This window comes from Bubalus bubalis, chromosome 11 (genome assembly GCF_019923935.1).
Source record: "Bubalus bubalis isolate 160015118507 breed Murrah chromosome 11, NDDB_SH_1, whole genome shotgun sequence".
Lineage (NCBI taxonomy): Eukaryota > Metazoa > Chordata > Mammalia > Artiodactyla > Bovidae > Bubalus > Bubalus bubalis.
The window spans coordinates 48,375,833-48,393,112 of NC_059167.1; the positions used below are offsets into that span (position 1 = coordinate 48,375,833).

At 39.3% G+C, this 17,280-nt stretch overlaps 1 protein-coding gene across 7 annotated transcripts in view; it reads right to left on the reverse strand.

Annotated features, from left to right (window-relative positions):
- Window positions 1-17,280, reverse strand: part of CCPG1 (cell cycle progression 1) — a 41,778-nt gene that overhangs the window by 24,311 nt on the left and 187 nt on the right. The window contains exon 1 of one of the 7 annotated variants that reach the window (XM_044925031.2): window positions 16,971-17,231. The exons of 1 other annotated variant lie outside the window; for it this stretch is intronic. In XM_044925031.2, coding sequence (XP_044780966.1) covers window positions 16,971-16,985 — 15 coding nt within the window. In that variant the 5' untranslated portion in view covers window positions 16,986-17,231. Of the gene's footprint in view, window positions 1-16,970; window positions 17,232-17,280 lie in introns of those variants that run through there. 5 more of the 7 variants (XM_006074931.4, XM_006074932.4, XM_006074934.4 and 2 more) reach the window with 5 other exon arrangements.

Below are 17,280 nucleotides of genomic sequence, written 5' to 3' on the forward strand. Positions count from 1 at the left end.
GAAAGCTGAGTGCTTTTTAACTGTGGTGTTGGAGAAGACTCTTGAGAGTCCCTTGGACTGCAAGAAGATCCAACCAGTCAACCCTAAAGGAAATCAGTCCTGAATATTCACTGGAAGGACTGATGCTGAAGCTGAAACTCCAATACTCTGGCCACCTGATGTGAAGAACAGACTCACTGGAAAAGACCCTGATGCTGGGAAAGATTGAAGGTAGGAGAAGGGGACGACAGAGGATGAGAGGGTTGGATGTCATCACTGACGCGATGGACATGAGTCTGAGGAGGCTTCAGGAGTTGGTAATGGACAGGGAAGCCTGGCATGCTACAGTTCATGGGGTTGCAAAGTCAGACACAACTGAGCGATGGAACTGAACTGAGTAGCCCACGGGCTTCCCTGGAAGCTCAGCTGGTAAAGAATCCACCTGCAATGCAAGAGACCCCAGTTCGATTCCTGGGTTGGGAAGATGCCCTGGAGAAGGGATAGGCTACCCACTCCAGTATTCTTGGGCTTCCCTGGTGGCTCAAACAGTAGAGAATCTGCCTGTTAACATGGGAGACCTGGATTCGATCCCTGGGTTGGGAAGATCCCCTGGAGGAGGGCATGGCAGGCCACTCCAATATCCTTGCCTGGAGAACCCCTATGGACAGAGGTGCCTGGCAGGCTACAGTCCATGGCCTTGCAAAGAGTTGGGACATGACTGAACAACTAAGCATAGTAGCCCATATTCTCACTGCTGTTCCATCTCACCCCTCAACATTTCCCAGTGCACATCTTGGCTTGCACACAGGCAACCTTCTAAAACTGCAGGAACACCAGACCTGTTCAGTCAGTCAGTTCAGTCACTCAGTCATGTTGGACTCTGCAACCCCATGGACTGCAGCACACCAGGCTTTCCTGTCAGGGATATTTAATGTGTATGTATCTCTTACCCTTATCTAGGTCATTTCCATTTAAACAGTTCATTTAAACAGATAGTCCCCAGAGAGTTATTTGTTTACCAATCAATAATTCTAATTGCTCTGAAGATAAAGACAAGATTTCAAAAGAAAGTTACATACATTGCTAAACTGACACTTTTTATCATATTTAAATTTCTCAAATCTAGGAGCCCACTTTAATTAGATCCCTGTTTAATTCTATTTACTTGCCCTGGAGAAAGAACAAGCTTGACATCTAGCCCAAATGAGGAAAAAAAGATTCCCTACTGGCCATAACTCCAAGAGTCTGGAGAAGCAAAAATCACAGCCCTATTAAAGAACGCTCTTAATTCAGATGTTTTCAAAAATTTGCATGCACTAAAATTTTAGAAAGTATATGTCTAAGCCCCATTCTAGACACACTGACTCTGAAAGCCTCTATCAACTACAAACTGGCAGTTGCCAAGAGCGTCCACCAACAACTGAACAACAACGGAGTTTGCCATCTGCCTTTGTGGAGACTGAACCCTGTGCTGTCGTAGCTGTTAACATTAAACACCCTCTGAGGCCATTCAGGATGGAGTGAAGCACTCTGTGCTCCAGGGAATCTGGTGGAATAGGTCTTTAGATTAGTAAAGTAAGGGCTTGATTGCACTGAACTCCCCTTCACCAAAGCCTTACATATCAACCTTCCCCAACTATCTCTTTGGAGCAGTCTCTCAAAGCTATCTGAGGTGCTGTCTCTCAGGCTGCAGTCCTCATTTTGTCTCAAGTAAAACTTCACTCACAACTCTCAAGTTCTGCATCTTTTTTCACGGACACTGCCATTGCATTTGAACCTCCTCATTACAGAGTTATCTGCTTAAAACGGTATTTTGTCATTCCTTAAAAATGTTAAGATTTTCATAGTCTTAAAGATAATGCTCACAGGCCTTAAATATCAAGTGTTTTGTCTCTAGCACTTCATCCACTCTTCATTCCTTCTTTTTTCCCTTAACCTTTTCAAGTAACCTAAAAAACTTAGCTTTCTCTTAACTCAGGCACTCTGCATATTCTGATCTCAGTTCCTCACCCCCTAACTTCCACCTAAACTCTGGTGCCCACTCTTCTATCTCAGCTAAGGCATCACTTTGTGAACCATTTCCTGACCCCATTCCCTGTTCCACTTCGAGGGGCTTACTAATAATAACTTAAAGCTATAAAGCTAAGGATATACTTTATGAAGATGATAAACTTGGAGCCCTTTTCCAGACTCAAGTGAAAGCGAAGTCGCTTAGTCGTGTCCGACTTTTTGCAACCCCATGGACTGTAGGCTACCAGGCTCCTCTGTCCATGGGATTTTCCAGGTAAGAGTACTGGAGTGGGTTGCCATTTCCTTCTCCAGGGGAATCTTTCCAATCCAGGGATCAAACCGGGGTCTCCTGCATTGTAGGCAGATGCTTTTACCATCTGAGCCACCAGGGAAGTTCCAGACTCAGGCTTCCTTTTATTCCTCAGGGTAGTTTCTTATCCCTATCTCCAGCTACGGATTTTCCCAGTGCTTTTTGGATGACTGTTTGTAGGTTTCTCAGCATCTACAAGACTAAGATCATCTTCCTGCTGCTCTTCCTGTTTCTATCTCAGAGAAGAGCATTAACCAAAAATAATATGGTGATAAGCAAAATCCACCAAACATCAGGTCAAAAATCCTAGATTTAAGGATAATTACACTTGAAATGGGCTTCCCGGGTGGTTCAGATGGTAAAGAAACCACCTGCAATGAGGGAGACCTGAGTTCGATTCCTGGGTTGGGAAGATCCCGTGAAGGAGGGCATGACAACCCACTCCAGTATTCTTGCCTGGAGAATCCCCATGGACAGAGGAGCCTGGCAGGCTACAGTCCATGGGGTCGCCGAGTCGGACACAACTGAGCTTCTAAGCACAGCACATTTGAAACAACTAAAACTTTGCCTTGACCCAAGTCTAAATCCTTATGCACTTCCTAATCCAACTTCATCATTTCTCATTTCAATTATAGTGACAATTCTCTAACAGATCTCTGCTTACAGTTTCAAATTCCTCTCTGGTTACTCCTTCCCAAGGCTGCCCCTACTATGTTTATCCTACAACACAAATCTGATCACTTAGTCAGTCAATCACTTAAAATTGGTCTCCACTGCCTTCAAGACAAAAGTCTCCAAACTCCTTTATAATAAGATCCTCCAGAACAAATTACTGAAAGTAACTTTCACTTCATAAGAAATCCTATGGAACATTTCTTCACAGAGTGAAAGATTTGTAGAACTCTATGGAAGAGAATCTGGCACTAAGCATTACAAATATGTGGTTTCAATATAGAATATAGCACATACTAGGCATATTAGGATGTACATTTATTACACGAATTCTCACCTCTCCTTTATGAAGCTTCTTAAGGTAGAAGGATTATACTACACTAGTGTAATCACACTCTCCAGCAGATGGGCCTATAGTTGGTACCATTTTAAATTCATTCCTTTATCCATCTGCTCATTCAATATTTATTCAGTTCTTAGCACATGCGAGATACTGAAAATATATTAATGTATAAAGCAAATAAGAGTCTTGCCTTCCTGGAGCTTAAATTCTATCAGTAAAACTATCTGAGCCTGTGCTCCAGGAAAGCAAGGAAGGTTGAGAAATGTTCCCATCCTGTTTTGTGTTCTGACAAACAGCTAACTTGCAAAGGACCAATCTGCCCTCAAAAAACCCCAGGTTAGACTTCCATCCATCCTGAGCCCCTTATTTCACTTGCCTCCATAAAATTCCTTGGTTTTATGAGATATTCCTCATTAATGAACTTTCTCGCTACTGCAACAGTCTGAATTAAACTCATCTCAATTTTCCTATGCATTTCATCTTTCACACCAGAGTCATCCGATAAACAACATAAACTGATAGGATACGCAGTGTGTTCGATGGTGTAACTCCTACTACAGAGAAAGCATGGGAAAAGAAAACAGAAATGCTCGGTTGGAGAGGCTTAATTTCAGAAAGGATAATCAGGGAAAGCTTCCTTGAGAAGATATATTTGCGCAAAGATTTCAATGAGTGAGTGAATTGCTGTGCAGTTAACTGGGGGAAGAGTGTTTCAGACAAAATGAACAGTAGGTACAAGGTTGGAACCAAGCCCATATCTCTGAGAAACAGCAAGGAGGCCTGTGCGATTCAAGAGGAGTGGCCAAGCAGGAAAGTGGGAACAGATGAGGATAGAGAGATAAGGAGTGGGAGATGAATGATGCATGATCTTACAAATCCTAAGACTTTTCACTTTAACCTGAGTGAAATTAAAAGTCACAGGAGAATTTTGAGGAGAGGAATAGGAAGATCACCCTGACTGCCCTATGAGGACAGCACTGGGAGGGAGCAAAGGCAGAAGCAGGAAGACCATCTGCAAAGCAAGAACAGTAATCCAGGTGAGATGATGCTGGTTTGGACCAGACTGGTAGCAAAGACAGTGAGAAGTGGACAAATTATACACGTGTTTTGAAGGATAAGCCAACTGGGCTTCCTGATGTAGTGAATATAAGGTATGAGGATGACTCCTGTCCTAAGTAAATACGAGAAAAAAATGACCATTGAGACCGAAAGACTTTAAAAGCAGCAAGTGATGAAAAAAAAAATTGGTAAATTGGTTGGGAACATACCAATTTGAGACAACTATTATCATATCCAAGTTGAAACATCAAGTATGCAGCTGGGGACTGAATCCAGAGGACAGACATAGACTAAACACACAATTTTAAAACAACTTGAGGTGGCAGCTGTCAAAACTAATAACAGCAACAATATTAATTTCACCTAATAAAGTATAACTGGAGTGAATATTACCTGATATGATGGTGCCCCTCATCATTCCTGAGTAGCTACATTTTACTATGAAAAAGGTACCATTTCCATTTCTGTATCTTCTAGAATTAGATACCATGGAGAAGAATGGGGGCATTATTCTCCCACACGTCTACAATTCCAATGTAAGCCAACCAATGGGCTGTGAGCAAAGGTCCCCAAAATGCTGCTGCGCTGTAAATATGATCAAAGACAAGACAGTTAATCTAGACAGCTTTCAGGAACCTATTTCTATCCTGCTTTTCAAAGGTTCTGGAACTTGCACCTCCCCAAAAGGATATGAAAATGCCTGCCTGAAACCAGACCTTGTTGGATAAAGGAAAGAGGACCCAAGATCCCAACTAATAAAAACTTTTAAACATCCTTTTTGTTCCAATAACAACCCTACAGAAATAAACAAGACAGATACAGTAAGTCAGCTGGTAGAAAGTACTGTGGAGAAAAATAAAGTAAATGGGGGAAAACAATGCAGAGAGTAGGGGGTAGGGAGGGATCAGAACTTTAAATAAGGCTGTTAGAGAAGGCCTTTCACCAACATACAAAGGTACCTATTTCGCCAAAACCTCACCAAAAGGTAACAACCATCTTTAACTTCTCATCATGTCATGAGCAAAAAAATAAAACTGGGTCATTAATTAGTTCATTTGCTACTAACTTTTTTTCTTAGAATGCTTCAGTTAAAAAAAGTATCTTCAGGGCTTCCTTGGTGGCACAGTGGTAAAGAATCTGCCTGCTAATGCAGGGGACACAGATTTGATCCCTGGGTCAGGAAGATCCCACACGCTGAGGAGCAACTCAGCCCATGCACCACTGCCTCTAGAGCCTGGGAGCCACGACTACTGAAGCCCAAGAGCCCATGTCAGCAACAAGAGAAGCCACTGCAAGGAGAAGCCCACACACCCCAACTAGAGTGTAGCCCCTGCTTGCAGCAACTAGACAAAGTCCATGCAAAAACCAAGACCCAGCACAGCCAAAAATAAATAAATAAGTAATAGCTTCTATCACAAATATGTTTTTAAATTTTAGGTAGTAAAATGTTGAGGGTAGAGAATAGGGTCTCTGTTTATAACCTATATTTCACACCTTACTTTAGAAAGTCTTTCTCACTCTCAAAATTGTCAATTATTTCCTGTATTTCTAATATTTTATCAGATTTTAGCATCTGTTTAGTGGAGAAATAACTCCAGAAAGAATGAAGGGATGGAGCCAGAGCAAAAACAATACCCAGTTGTGGATGTGACTGGTGATAGAAGCAAGGTCCGATAATGTAAAGAGCAATATTGCATAGGAACCTGGAATGTTAGGTCCATGAATCAAGGCAAATTGGAAGTGGTCAAACAGGAGACGGCAAGAGTGAACGTCGACATCCTAGGAATCAGTGAACTAAAATGGACTGGAATGGGCAAATTTAACTTAGATGACCATTGTATCTACTACTGCAGGCAGGAATCCCTCAGAAGAAATGGAGTAGCCATCATGGTCAACAAAAGAGTCTGAAATGCAGTACTTGCATGCAATCTCAAAAATGACAGAATGATCTCTGTTCATTTCCAAGGCAAATTATTCAATATCACAGTAATCCAAGTCTATGCCCCAACCAGTAACACTGAAGAAGCTGAAGTTAAACGGTTCTATGAAGACCTGCTGCTGCTGCTGCTGCTGCTGCTAAGTCGCTTTAGTTGTGTCTGACCCTGTGCGACCCCGTAGACGGCAGCCCACCAGGCTCCCTCGTCCCTGGGATTCTCCAGGGAAGAACACTGGAGTGGGTTGCCATTTCCTTCTCCAATGCAGGAAAGTGAAAAGTGAAAGTGAAGTCGCTCAGTCGTGTTCGACTCCTAGTGACCCCATGGACTGCAGCTCACCAGGCTCCTCCATCCATGGGATTTTCCAGGCAAGAGTACTGGAGTGGGGTGCCATTGCCTTCTCCGCTATGAAGACCTACAAGACCTTTAACACCCAAAAAAGATGTCCTTTTCATTATAGGGGACTGGAATGCAAAAGTAGGAAGTCAAAAAACACCTGGAGTAACAGGCAAATTTGGCCTTGGAGTACGGAATGAAGCAGGGCAAAGGCTAATAGAGTTTTGCCAAGAGAACGCACTACTCATAGCAAACACCCTCTTCCAACAACACAAGAGAAGACTCTACACATGGACATCACCAGATGGTCAACACCGAAATCAGACTGATTATATTCTTTGCAGCTAAAGATGGAGAAGCTCTATACAGTCAGCAAAAACAAGACGGGGAGCTGACTGTGGCTCAGACCATGAACTCCTTATTGCCAAATTCAGACTTAAACTGAAGAAAGTAGGGAAAACCACTAGACCATTCAGGTATGACCTAAATCAAATCCCTTATGATTATACAGTGGAAGTGAGAAATAGATTTAAGGGACTAGTTCTGATAGAGTGCCTGATGAACTATGGATGGAGGTTTGTGACATTGTACAGGAGACAGGGATCAAGACCATCCCCATGGAAAAGAAATGCAAAAAAGCAAAATGGCTGTCTGAGGAGGCCTTACAAATAGCTGTGAAAAGAAGAGAAGCGAAAAGCAAAGAAGAAAAGTAAAGATATAAGCATCTGAATGCAGAGTTCCAAAGAATAGCAAGAAGAGATAAGAAAGCCTTCTCAGCAATCAATGCAAAGAAATAGAGGAAAACAACAGAATGGCAAAGACTAGAGATCTCTTCAAGAAAATTAGAGATACCAAGGGAACATTTCATGCAAAGATGGGCTCGATAAAGGACAGAAATGGTATGGACCTAACAGAAGCAGAAGATATTAAGAAGAGGTGGCAAGAATACACAGAAGAACTGTACAAAAAAGATCTTCATGATCAAGATAATCACAATGGTGGGATCACTCACCTAGAGCCAGACATCCTGGAATGTGAAGTCAAGTGGGCCTTAGAAAGCATCACTACGAACAAAGCTAGTGGAGGTGATGGAATTCCAGTGGAGCTCTTTCAAATCCTGAAAGACGATGCTGTGAAAGTGCTGCACTCGATATGCCAGCAAATTTGGAAAACTCAGCAGTGGCCACAGGACTGGAAAAGGTCAGTTTTCATTCCAATCCCAAGAAAGACAATGCCAAAGAATGCTAAAACTACCACACTATTGCACTCATCTCACATGCTAGTAAAGTAATGCTCAAAATTCTGCAAGCCAGGCTTCAACAATATGTGAACTGTGAACCTCCAGATGTTCAAGCTGGTTTTAGAAAAGGCAGAATGGGGAGGGAGGAGGGAGGAGGGTTCAGGATGGGGAACACATGTAAACCTGTGGCGGATTAATTTTGATATTTGGCAAATCTAATACAGTTATGTAAAGTTTAAAAATAAAATAAAATTAAAAAAAAAAAAGAAAAGGCAGAGGAACCAGAGATCAAACTGCCAACATCCGCTGGATCATGGAAAAAGCAAGAGAGTTCCAGAAAAACATCTACTTCTGCTTTATTGACTATGCCAAAGCCTTTGACTGTGTGGATCACAATAAACTGTGGAAAATTCTGAAAGAGATGGGAATACCAGACCACCTGACCTGCCTCCTGAGAAACCTATATGCAGGTCAGAAGCAACAGTTAGAACTGGACATGGAACAACAGACTGGTTCCAAATAGGGAAAGGAGTATGTCAAGGCTGTATATTGTCACCCTGCTTATTTAACTTCTATGCAGAGTACATCATGAGAAACACTGTACTGGAAGAAGCACAAGCTGGAATCAAGATTGTCGGGAGAAATATCAATAACCTCAGTTATGCAGATGACACCACCCTTATGGCAGAAAGTGAAGAGGAACTCAAAAGCCTCTTGATGAAAGTGAAAGAGGAGAGTGAAAAAGTCGGCTTAAAGCTCAACATTCAGAAAACGAAGATCATGGCAGCCGGTCCCATCACTTCATGGCAAATAGATGGGGAAACAGTGGAAACAGTGTCAGACTTTATTTTTGGGGGCTCCAAAATCACTGCAGATGGTGACTGCAGTCATGAAAGTAAAAGACGCTTACTCCTTGGAAGGAAAGTTATGACCAACCTAGACAGCATATTCAAAAGCAGAGACATTACTTTGCCAACAAAGGTCCGTCTAGTCAAGGCTATGGTTTTTCCAGTATGGATCCATGTATGGATGTGAGAGTTGGACTGTGAAGAAAGCTGAATGCCGAAGAATTAATGGTTTTGAACTGTGGTGTTGGAGAAGACTCTTGAGAGTCCCTTGGACTGCAAGGAGATCCAACCAGTCCATTCTAAAGGAGATCAGTCCTGGGTGTTCTTTGGAAGGAATGATGCTAAAGCTGAAACTCCAGTACTCTGGCCACCTCATACGAAGAGCTGACTCATTGGAAAAGACTCTGAGGCTGGGAGGGATTGGAGGCAGGAGGAGAAGGGGACGACAGAGGATGAGATGGCTGGATGGCATCACCGACTCGATGGACGTGAGTCTGAGTGAACTCCGGAAGTTGGTGATGGACAGGGAGACCTAGCGTGCTGCAATTCATGGGGTTGCAAAGAGTCGGACACGACTGAGCAACTGAACTGAACTGAACTGAACTGAGCGTCTACATTTAGCTATTTAAACTATGAATTTTGATTTTTTCCCTTTTAGTGTGAGTTTAGAAATAATCTCAACTATTAAATAGTCCATAATTCTATAATTTAAAATGCCATTCTTTGTCACATGCAGTCCCATACATTTATGAATCAGTTACAGGTCTGTTCTAATGATCTATATTTCAGCACCAAAACAATGCTGTTTAAATGACTATGGTATTCTCATCACTTTCTACAGTTCCATTTTTCAACTGTTTCCTTGGTCCTTCCCTAAACACACACAACCACCCTAAAACACTTAAATACAGGCAATGTTGAAATTGACTGCAGGTTACATATAATACTTATCCCAAGTGCTAAGATTTTTTTGCAACTTCCCTTGCAGAAACTCTCTCCATGACCTTGAGAATAAGACTTTTGCACTATAAAGTCAAACTCCTTAGGGTGACATCCAAATGTTCCACTATCTGGCTCTAGGCATTACTGCAGTTGATGAGATCTCCCCTCCAGAACTATCTCATCTGATCAAAGTCATCTACTTGTTACAAGTAGAGGAGGAACTGTAGCAATCCTCCACGTCTCCACCTACTCAAGTCATACTTCCTGAATGCCTTCCTTCTTCCTTTCTTCTATCTTTAAGGCTTAGTCCTCCTCCAAGAACTTTTCCTTCATGTTTCTGACACACTGATCTCTCCTTTCCCTGAATGCACAGCATTTATTTATTAGCATAACTTCTATACTTCTGAGCGTAATTTGCCTAATGTCAGCTTCAATTACTCTTATCCATGAGTTACTTAACTAATTAGTATTAAGTTCAAAGCTCTGACAAGAAGTTCTAATTTTATTTTTAATGTCTTCATAATAGCTCAAAAAATTTAACTGCTCTCTATTAGTCAGAAGTCATACAATACAAACATAATAATCTCTCATCTTTAATCACTTAAATACTCTATTTTATCTACAGAAAAGGACATACAAGCATGTTTACTCAGATCAGGAATTAAAGGATCAGAAATAGGAATGTAACTACAGGTCTAATTTCAAGTCCAGATCCACCCTTAAGCCTGCCTCTGTTAAATGTAGCACAATTATGAACTTTTTTATTCCTATTTTCAAAAGTGTGGTAGGGTCACTAAAATCACTGAGCACCACAATTAAGGGGTTGAAACAGAAAAGCTTAAAAATTCCCAAGATTTTCAGTCTAAGAAAGCATCTAAAACTGTTACTGTCACTATGCTTTTTGGTAATTTGGCACAAATTCACATTTTAAAAAGTATTGTGACAAATACCTCTGGAGGTAAATGGTAAGAACTGTATCTCTTTGGGGAATTAAGGAGTCTTCAATTCTGTTCATTGGAAAGGGGAGAGAACCTTTCACTCTGTTGCTTCTTTTTTCCCAAATAGTCTCATCTTAAGTGAAGGTGAAGTTTATATTTTTTTCCACCTACAATGTCAACCTTATTTCAGCCCCCAAACTCCGACAATAAATAAGCCTAACCTAGGAGTGCCTGGCCTTTGTGCTGTCACCCTAGCAAGGCTAATTCCAAAGCTTACTGGCTAGAATGGTCAAGTAAACTCTCTATTTGAAATAGACTGAGTTTTTGTATGGCATTTTAACTGTTATAGTAGATAAATCCTGCAGCATATTTTCACCATGTACAGGCCAAACTAAAGTTGCTTCCAAACAGCAGCAAGAGAAGAAAGATCTCACAGGCAATCCTGCATATGGAACTCAAGTACCGGCTGCCATTTTGGATGCTCACAACAACACAAAAGCTTTCTATGGTTTTTGTGAAAGGTAGAGGATGAAAGAGATGCAAAAAATAAGAGCCATTTTCACATAAAACGCCTCTGAATTTAAAAAGAAAGTAAATTTCACTGTTCTCTCTCTCCTGACTCCCAAAGCGGGGGAAATCAGGTAAGGTTTTTTTTGTTGTTTTGTTTTTTGTTTTTTTTTTTTTTTGCCAAATTGCATCACTCAGAAATATAATCTCAATTAGACTTCATAAATGTGATGTTGCAAAAGGCTTTCAGATTGATGTCACTTCTCCAGTTTGCCGTGTGCAAGTTCAGCATTATTAATGTAAGGCTTCATAAAACCTTAAGACCACCTGGCAAAAATACAGCCCAGAGATTTAAACATATAAGATAAAAACACAAGGAAAAAAAAAAAGACTCAAAACCGAAAAGTTTTAAAATCTTAAAGATAATCTTTTTCTAGGCTTTACACAAAACCTAGAAACTATATAGGAGAAGTTTTCCGTTGTACAAAAATCATAAACTTATTTTAAAAGTCATATAAGTAAAAATGAAATACTAAGCATATTTGTAACATATATATAACAGAGTTTTTAAAACATTTAAAATACACCAATAAGTCAGTAAGAAGAAAGGTTTAAAACTGAACAGAAAATTCAACAAGGAACAAGAGTAAGCAATGTATAGAGGACATTAAACTAGCTTATAAGGAAAAATGTTCAACATTACTAGCAAAGATACACAAAGAGAAGCAAAATTACTTTAACACCTAAATGATGAACAAAGATTAAACAGGTTAATATGCTAAAGAAAAATAAACCCTACTGATACTAATTTATATGCTTTAAATGAGTTAAAATTTTAAAGAGTGTATTTCAAATCTAAAAAAAAATAAAATTACATGCAATATGTCTGCTAAATTTCAATAAGCTATTTATTACCTTCATAACCAGCAGGAAAAGGGACATTTTTAAAAATGAAAAAACCAGCCTGATATTAAGTAAATGATTAACTGAAACAAAATCTAATCATCTTCTGGAGGACCAGTCTTTTCAGGACAAGTTAAAGGACTTAAGGGAATCATATTAAAATACTTATATCTGAGGTATCAGAAGTTTATTGTGGAAAACTAATATTAGAGAAAAAAGAACATAACCCAGAGCTTTGAAGAGTCCACAGTGTAGTAACTATGGGATCAAGATGTGGGTCCAACGGCTGCCTTCTTCTTGTTTACATTCATCTTTTAAGTGGATGCAAAGATAACCACTCCACAGCAAACAGGCTTTCCTAGTTTTAATGGAGTGAATTTCATTTAAACACTGAAATCTGTTGCTAAAGACAGGCATCTGGAGATAAGTCTCCAACAGGAATAGTATTAAGAATTTCACTTCATCCACCCCAGAAGGAGGCAGCAATACTGTTATAATACAGGTTAACTTTTTGATTTACAAAACAAATTCTGCAAGAAGTGAGCCAATATACAATTTCTTCACAAGTTTCCTTTTATGATGTAATATCCTTCAAATGGGGAAACAAAAGCAACTACTGCTATATTTGAAGACAGAAGTATCCCCTTTTGCCTCCACCTTTGATAAAGAAGCTACACCTTTGATAAAAAGTTTGAAATAAAGTAGTAAACAACATGAATTCAAAATGCTGGAAGGAAATTGTGATACTTGTTAATATGGAAATATCCTTTCCACCAGGTTTTCCGACTCTGAGAAGAATCCTAACTTTCCAGAATTGTTACACCTTAATTTTGGAAAAGGCTAAAAGAGCCAAGAGTAAATCTAAAAGCTTGACTAGCTCCATACTGCCTTCACTTGGACACTGTTAAGTCCCTGGTGGCTCCTTTTCCCTTTTCAGAGATAAATAAGTAGAACTATATAGCTTGATGTTTTCTTCTACTCTCAATTAAAAAAAAGTTTTTACTTGTTAAAATGTATGTATTAATCATATATCTATTATTTTTTAACATACTTTCCACAAAAAAGATAATTTGTCATAATTTTTTTTTTTTTACAATTCTCTTCTACTTTTCTGTTGGGGAAAAAAAAGCCAGAAAGATGGGAAACAAAGGGATTATTTTTGGGGGTCATGCTAGCAGCAAGTAGGATCTTAGTTCCCCACCAGGGCTGGAACCCATGCCCCCATTCAGTGGAAGTAAGGAGTCTTAACCACTGGGCTACCAGAGAAGTCCCCAAAGAGATTTTATATATTTTTATTGTTTTCCATTTTTTTTAAGTACATAATAGACAATTAAGTATACCCCCACTGTTACTTTTACTTATATTTGTTCTCATGAAGTCCTCAGAATTGATTTATAAGTTTCTAAAAGACTTGAATGCTCTGTATGTCAACCAAACTTGATGTTAATCTCAATGGTCAGATACAGACAGGGCTGACGTCCCCAGAAGGAGGTGTCCAAACTCTAAACTATTCCTCTCCCTCAAAGATAAATGCTTACACACACGTCATGCATCTCTGGGAGGACCTGGGATTTGACATTCAATGTAGGCTTACTACTCATGAAATCAACTTACAGTACCATTTTAGAACATTAAAAACAGCATTCACTTCCTACTGTTAAGTCACACTGATGATCTTCCTTATACTTTAGATGCGCAATTAAAATAATTCAAAACCAAAATTAAAGGTCCAACCATAAAAGCACACTGCAATTTCAGGACCTTTAATGCAGCAGAGTGCAAAGTCACAGTCAGAAAGGGGCCAGGTTTCCTTCGACCTAGTAAAAGGCAAAAAGCACTACCAAAAAAGTCAAATGAAGGTCTCATTTGACTTTTTTCCATCAAACTTCTCAGCCAAAAGTGTGTATCACATTAAGTCATCACATTTCTAATGTATAACACGCTTTATGTAAATGTTACTTACAAAAGCCAATAATACTTTGCATTGGTAGATCACTCTGACACAAAGTAATATGATTTTTATATCAGATCTGATTTTCATGAATATGCCATGAAATGTGGCAATGGCTATTATTTATAACATAAAAATGGAAACAACAGATTCATAAACTGAATTACTGTAAACATCATTAAACATTCTGACTCCTAATCCAATTCTTTTTTCACATTTCATCATGCTGGCAACATGAACCAGAAGTAAGATTTTAGTAAAGTGCTTCATGGGCAAATACTGAAGAAAAATTAGATTCTGGCTTCCTTGCTAATACTTCCTTCAGAAAGCCCTTACACAGGTTTCCACACATTAAACACCCTTAAAAAAAATCCTCTAAATCAAATCAGTTAGTTGCAATCTTCCCATTATAGAGCTAAATTTCACTTTAGAACTCTAAGATTTTTTTTCAAGTTCATCTGATACAATAAACATGACCTTTGAAACAAACTCATATTTTTTAACTGTTTTAAATTAATCAAGACTGCAGAACTGTCAGACAAATATGGTATGATATCACTTACATGTAGAATATAAAAAACATAACAAACTAGTGAATTTAACAGGAAAAGAAACAGACTTACATATAGAGAACTAGTGAGGGGGCCAATACCGGGGTAAGGGAATGAGGTACAGACTAGTGGGTATAAGACAGGCTGAAGCATGTGCTGTGCAACACGGAGAATACAGTCAGTATTTTGTAATAATAAATGGAAAGTAACCTTTAAAAACTACAAAAAAAATTTATAATAAAAAACAAAAATTGAACAACTCCCAGAAAGAAGATTCTTGAAAATATAAGTTATTACTTATAATATGGCAACTTCCTCACTTTAACCACATATGAAAACAAAAACAATTCAGCCTCTACTAGTTCTACATTGTTAGATGAGTCTGCATTTTCTGTTTTAAAATACTCTGGGCTTAACAGGCCTTACACTGTGTCCATATTCTTTACACGTCAGAAACTACTACTTCTAAGACCTCAGTTCAAACTCACATAATTTTTTAAATATTAACCTTCATAAAAATACAATATTATAATCTAGAACCAGTTAGTAAATCAGACAAGTTAAGCAATTATGAATGTTTCTTATGCCCTGTAAAGGAACTCAAATTTTTAATAAGGTATTGAACTAACACAGGGCACAAAACACACACAAACCAAGACAAAATACTGACAAGAAACTGAAATTTGGGGAGAGAAACAATGCTCCAAAGAAAAGAATCTAAGAAAACAAAGTATGACTTCTACAGTTTAAAAAAGGGGGGGGGGGAGGGGAGGAAAGCTTTAGAATGGATATTTTATTAAGAATAAATGACCACTTGGAATTGAGGTAAACCCCAATTTTTCAAGACTGATAACTGCAAAAATACATAGATTATTCTTCTCAAAGAACAATGCAGCCCTTTCTTTAGAAGAGAAAACAAAATGTGGCCCAAACATGCAAAATACCATCCATATCCAACATAATAATAATAGAAAATGAAACAAAAACATAATCCAAAATATCAGGCGTATCAAACACAGTGCTTAAAATGATTCAATGAAAACAAGCTTAACATCCCCTATTTTACAATAATGTTTAACTTCTTTATTTCCACTGGCAAATGATAAATGAAAAAATCTTGCTATATCCAGATCTTTTCAGATTAACATGCCCATGCTTTGTCACCTTGAGTTACAGGAATAATCAAAACTGCACTGCCTTAACTGAAGAAAAGTAAGGAATTTTGTCTTTGATTTTACTGTCCAAAATAAAAACAGATCAAGATGAGATGTACAAATGCTGAGAATGTGTCATATTTGTTTTGTTTTCCTTTCCAGTCCAACCAAAGCATTTCTTGTCACTTCTCCACAACCAACTTACATTTAAACTTCTTATTCATAGTTTGTGGATGCAGTAACAGGGGCTCTGCCTATGTTGTTTGTCGTTACTTGCTTTTTAAAATTAATGTTTAAAGAGTTTACATAACTGGAATTGCTTTATCTGTATCCCTTTTTTTTAAATTAAATTTTGCCTATAGAAAATTTGGAAAATACTAGAAAGCGTAAAAAAAAAATTGTAGTTGCATCATCTAATCACTTTCATAACTATGACTCTCCTTTGAGTCTTATTTCTAAAACACATATAACCACTTCTAATTCTATAGTTTAGTAAACAAAATTAGAATTACACTACTTTCTAACCTATTTTCATATAAAAACTAGTATTTCCCACACGCTTAAATATTATTTGAGAGCGATTTTTAATGGATTCTTTAACTAGAATTCTTAGCCAATCCTTAGGTTGGGGTAAAGGATTAAAAATTATTGAAAATAATCCCCTCACTTTCTCCCTTCTCTTCCCCTTTATGACCATAGCGTAGAAAAGAATTGTTAAACCCTTCACACTAGTGTGCAAGATGGGATAAATAGCCCCCTGAGAAATGCGGGGCCTAATAAGATTCAAACTTGACACCAAAGAAGTGATGCACTAATAATGACGTTTCAAGTACTATTCAGTAGATGTGACCTTACTGGAGGCAAATTTCCTAAAATTTGCGGTACTGAAATAATTACCTAGTCTAGCTACAAGAAGGCTCCATTCCATTTCTTAATAAAGCTAGACTGAAGCAGCACCAATTTCACCCGCTCAACAAAGTGCCTAATTGGCCGAGTTCGTCAAAATTGGCGCTCCCAATGGCAAAAAGTTGGACTCATGAAACAAAATAAACAGGTAACGCGTTCAAGACACGGTGTGGATTGATGCTACGTGGGGTGCTTATCGATTAGGAACGGGACAGGGTCGGGGAGGGGGGAGAGATAGGGAGATTTGATGATTATCAGACTGGCGCACAAGCAGAAATCTCAAATGCATTATTTAATCTTTCTGCTCCTGGCATGACAAGGCTCAAACGTCACCAAAAAAGACCGGCTGGCTGAAAACCCGGCGGGGTGACGCACAAAACATCTTACCATATGGATTCTCATCAATCAGGACCGAGAAGAGCCTTAAGCCAGCCCAGTGGAGGAAGGCGGGTGCGTCCCCCGGATCGACGGCTCCCCTACAACCCCGGCGCTCCGCTCGCGTCTGCACGCAGGAAATCGAGGATGCAGGACCACCGGACCGGACGCGTGGGGATCTGCTCCGCCGCGGGGGCTACGGCCCCGCGTTCTGAGGGGGCCACCCAGGCGGCCGCAAACGCCGAGAGCCTAAGGGTCGAGACTACCCTCAGCTGAAACCCCACGAATACCTCCACCAGACGACTGACACAAGAACCGCAAC